The sequence below is a fragment of the Engraulis encrasicolus genome, chromosome 16, assembly GCF_034702125.1.
Source record: "Engraulis encrasicolus isolate BLACKSEA-1 chromosome 16, IST_EnEncr_1.0, whole genome shotgun sequence".
Taxonomy (NCBI): domain Eukaryota; kingdom Metazoa; phylum Chordata; class Actinopteri; order Clupeiformes; family Engraulidae; genus Engraulis; species Engraulis encrasicolus.
Genome location: NC_085872.1, coordinates 21,204,502 through 21,209,501, shown reverse-complemented (window position 1 = coordinate 21,209,501; position 5,000 = coordinate 21,204,502). Strand labels below are relative to the sequence as shown.

General features: G+C 41.5%; 1 protein-coding gene across 1 annotated transcript in view; it reads left to right on the top strand.

The window, feature by feature from the left end:
* The window catches only part of ctnna2 (catenin (cadherin-associated protein), alpha 2), a 501,378-nt gene that overhangs the window by 474,396 nt on the left and 21,982 nt on the right, over positions 1-5,000 (top strand). The window contains exon 13 of the mRNA XM_063220285.1: positions 2,896-3,047. Coding sequence (XP_063076355.1) covers positions 2,896-3,047 — 152 coding nt within the window. The remainder of the gene's footprint in view (positions 1-2,895; positions 3,048-5,000) is intronic.

Here is a 5,000-nt window from a genome sequence, read left to right as displayed (position 1 = left end):
GTGATGAAGAACTGGGCTTGGTGCTATGCAAGTGGGGTGAGGCAGGAGGCAGTTGCTAGGCTGTTTGGAACAAGCTCTCAGCCTCTGGAGTGGCCAGTGGATTGAGCACTCAGCCGTCTGATCATCACTCGTCCCTCAGCCACACTGTCGCGTCAAGATGGCAGGATTAAGCTTGGATTGCTCAGACAGGGAGAAAGAGAGAGAGAGAGAGAGAGAGAGAGAGAGAGAGAGAGAGAGAGAGAGAGAGAGAGAGAGAGAGAGAGGTTGAAGCAGCGTGATGACGTTAGATTGAGAGTGAGCTGAGGACACATAAGTGGGTTGCTAAAAGACAAGGCGAGCGAGAGAGTTAGGTAGCACTCATTTTGCGCAAGAGCAGCCGCTGAAACATGGCCCAGTCCTCTTCTAGAAGCTAAACGGCATTTTTAAAAGCTTAGTTAGGGATCTGTTGTGTTTAGTTATTATCACGTTCTGATTATTTTTTTCTTATACAAAAGTGGAATTACTAAAAAAGAAGTAGAGAGGCAAATTGTTCCATAATCCGAAACATATTATTAGACATAACACATACTGGTGTACTTTTGCAAGCTGGTATACACATGTTCATCAGTGAGATAGTATGGCAAATCAAGCCCTATTTAAACACGTCATATGGAGGAACAAAGCATCATGACTGACTCACAAAAATAGTGGAGGGAAAATATTTGTCCACTTTATAAAAGTTTGAGTTTTCCATCTGCTTCTGCCCTGTAATCACACTAACCAACAGTAAGATGCCTTATCCATAGGCCTGGCCTCGTTTTCACATTTGTTGGGCAGACTGTTTGAAATGTGGCCAGAAAAGTAATTGGACGTGCAGTAAGCCATTTATTATCTAGTTCCTGACTTTGCATGACTTGAATATTGACACGCGCTAAGCAAGACTGACCAAGCAGGAAAAAAAACTAACAAGACTTCAATATTTCAATATACTATACACTGTCAAAGCATCATTTCAAAGAGCTTTTACTCCCTACCGTATAGTGTAAACAATTTTTGACATCTTATTTTAAAATGCTGTTGGGCTGCCTGGCTTTACTTTCTTAATTTCCGACTTCAGTCAAAAGCTTTCGAACACGGAAACACTTAATCCTCTCCATCAGGTCTTCGCTTGTAAAAGTAAAATAGTCTTTCTCTATCAACAACTTTACCCATTTAAGTCTTGCAGAACATTTAAATATTCTTGTTCAGAACATCCTGGTGATTTTCAGAAAGCCTATTTTATGCCTTCATGGTAAATGGATTAAACCGAATTATAATGTACTTAAACCAGGGGGATAAAAGACTCCAGTATGCAGCACTAGACTTCATGTTGTTTATGTATGCTATTTACATTTCCCACATTTTTGACCCTGTAGTTAATATTGGTGGACGTGTAAAATTAGAACTAAGCTCAAAGAAATGGTTACAGAACTGATAAGTTGGCCATGTCATAGTGTTTTCCGGCCTGATATGTGGTAACATGTGTCTTGATTTTACGGACACGTCTGCTCTCTCTCTCTCTCTCTCTCTCTCTCTCTCCCTCTCTCTCTCTCTTTAGAGCAGTACTGAGCACCAGGATGTTTGAGTTCATCTTACTCGTGATACTTCACACATCCTACATCAAGCATGTACTCTTCTCTCTCCAGCCTGAATGACGGGATAACTCTTTTCCATCATTGTGATGGATGTTTGTCAACCAAACACCCTAAAAGTCACTAACTATATTGATGCAAAGAGAAACATGGGTGGGAATCTCTAGTATTATACAGGCATCTGATGGTGGAGATTTTTTTGAGCATCATCATGCTATGTTGATTTTCACAAAGTGTTATGGCATTTAACAGGTCAGAAAAGCAACATTTGATTTTAATTGAATGAGCCTAGTCAGTAAGAGACAGCAGAGAGAGAGTGGAGGGAGGAGTCAGACAGCCAGGCAGACAGACACCATTTCAGATACATACAGCTGCCTGACACTTGCCTAATTTGCCGGCTTCCACTGGCCAAGACTCTGGCTCTACCACCCAAGAATATTCACACTTGATTCCTGTCAAAAACCTGCACTCCACTCATTCCCAACATCTCTTTTCTGTACTTCTGTGTAGTCACATTTTCAGCCAAGTGGCTAGAAGCGGGTGTCAAAGATTTAGTATTACTGGCGCAATTCAGGACTTGGACTTGGAGAAAAAAAATATTACAGTAGTGGCTAGCCAGTGTTGTTTGTCATCGGGTATTGAGTGTTTCTGTGATATGTGAGAAACAGTCCCCTTCCCAAAAGACTGTGGATGCAGCAAAGCAGTTAATTGGTGTTAGTGGAGTGCTCGGCCCACATCCCTGTTAGCTGGGGTGACAATTGCCAAATCCGTTGTGTACCTCTGTAAAACTGTGGGTAGTAGAATACTGATAGTGGTACTTATTCAAATCAGTGTGTCTTTGTTCTCGACAGAACATCTGTCTGTCTGTCTGTCTGTCTGTCTGTCTGTCTGTCTGTCTGTCTGTCTGTCTGTCTGTCTGTCTGTATGTCTGTCTGTCTTTCTGTCTGTCTGTCTGCCTGCATGCCTGTCTGTGTGTCCGCCCACCCAGCGTCCACCTGCCCGTCCATCTGTCTGTAATGTCTGTATTTCTGTCTGTAATGTCTGTATTTCTGTCTGTCTGTCTGTCTGTCTGTCTGTCTGTCTGTCTGTCTGTCTGCATTTCTGTCTGGCCAACCAGCTGTGTCTGTCTCTAAATTTCTCTCTTCACTCTGTGGCTCTGTTTCTGTATATCTCTGTATTCGAGTGAGAGAAAAGAATTTGTCAAAAAAAAGAATATTATAATACCATGCCCTATTTTCCATACCTCTCTTATGTCTTCCCCTGTGTTTTTTTCCCCTTTGAACAGTCATGCCGCGCTTTGCTGAGCAAGTGGAGGTTGCCATTGAAGCTCTCAGCACCAATCCCCCTCAGCCATTTGAGGAGAACGAGTTCATTGACGCTTCTCGTCTCGTCTACGATGGCGTGCGTGACATCAGAAAAGCCGTCCTTATGATCAGGGTATGTACATATGTGGCGCACAGCACACCCATTATTGACACTTTGAACGCAACTGAACGCAAAGCACTGTTTCCCTGCGTCTCTGATGTTTTATTTTCCCTTTATGCAGTAAAATTGTGCTGTCTCAATACAAATCAAGTTAGCTGCGAGAAGGTGGAGTAGGCGAGATTCGAGGAGGCTGGCTTGTGAAAAAGATCCATTTATTCCACTGTGGTAAATCCCTTCAGTGTTCTCAGTAACATGCAGTCTTAATTCACGTCTCTCAACTTTACGCCCTTTAAGCCTAGTCGATGTGGACAGTCAGAACTAACAAGCAGAATTGTGTATCTTAAGTACTACAAGAAAGTACATCAGAGATATACCGAAAGCTTCTCTGTTAGCTGTCTGCATAGCTGCTCAGTGTGAGGGGATCAGAAACTTTCAACGCAAAGGTTGTCTGCCTATTTCAATTAGGGAGGTTTGAATAGTAAAATACATGCCAATACGTAACTGACGATGCAATAGCTTTCAACTGAAGGCTTACATGAAAGTGAACAAAAATGTGTTTTGTTATCTTATTTTGCAGCCCATTCTGGTTGTCATCAAGCAATGCCAGAAAAAAAAAAAAAAACAGTTTAATTTGATGTGTCCAAGAGCTGCATTTTCTACTGGGTGTTTTGCATGCCAAGTTTCCTTTCTTATTGTGAGGTTTGTCGCCTACCTGAGATTCACCGATTCCTTTTGGTGAAAGATTATGTGACGAGTATTCCCTAATTGCTTTGGTTGTCATGTACACAGGTGTTGTGGATAGGCAGCTTTTAAGCAGCCAGAATTTTAAGCTGCCAGAATTTTCATCAACCAGAATTTTCTTTACAGAAATATTTCTCCCAAGATATTTGTAATGGGTATCCCCAAGGCTGCTACCATAGCCATACCTATTAGATAAAACAGAAAATGCTGAATGACCTCTTGATCTGATGTTAGCAGCGTAGCTTTTAAAGTGCTCCATGTAATAACCTGATGGTTTTATTGTGTCAGGCTGCCTGCCGGTGTTAATAACGATGGGAATTATATTATACCTTGAATTTTGATTCAGCACTTACACATTAAAGTGGACCATGTGGTTATTTCAGAGCAAAATTACATGGTGGACCTTAAATCGTTTTTGAAAATAGATGCGGGCCTCTGTTTTACTTTCCTAATTTCTTTTTATGACTTCACTTTCTCATCATAGGAGTAAATAGTAAATCATCTTCTCCTGGGCAATGTCCCAATCTTATTTCGAGGAAAATGAAACTGCTGCAGCAACAACAACAACAACAGCAGCAGCAGCAGCAGCAGCAGCAACCTCAGTGCTTTGAACTCTGTGTAATGGAGAGGGCACCCAAGCCCCTCCTCAGTTTGTTTTTCAGGATAGATGCTGCCTCTGCTGTATCAAAGCCGTCCATGCGGCCACTAGTGTGCTCCTCGCAGAAAGTCATTACGCTTCCTCTAGCGTCTGCTGGCACATAGCAGCTATCTTCAGCCGCTTATTTCTCTTCCTGTCTGGGTTGCGGTCTCTGTCTTGCTGGCAAATAAAAAGTAATATTAACTTATTACTTTACTAAATATTTATATATTTATTTGTGTGTATGTCTATTTGCCTCTTTTTTTAGAGGATTCAATGGATGTTGTGATGGTTGTAAAAATTAACCTTCCAACCATACGTGAGCATGTAAAAACAAATAGCTTTTATGATTCACTCTGCTTTTGTCAACAGCTATACATATCGGTGGCTACGAAACCGCATTTTCAATACAATTAACATTTTATAACCAGCATCTTAATCAAGTCAAACTCTTCAGGCTACAAGGTTATTAGCTCCTGCTAATTGACTGCAGCAGATATAGCGCTTAGCAGTGGTCCCTTTTAAAGATAGCGCTAATTTCACAGTCCCGTAGTAATCACCGATTTTACAACAGTGTTTCATGATCC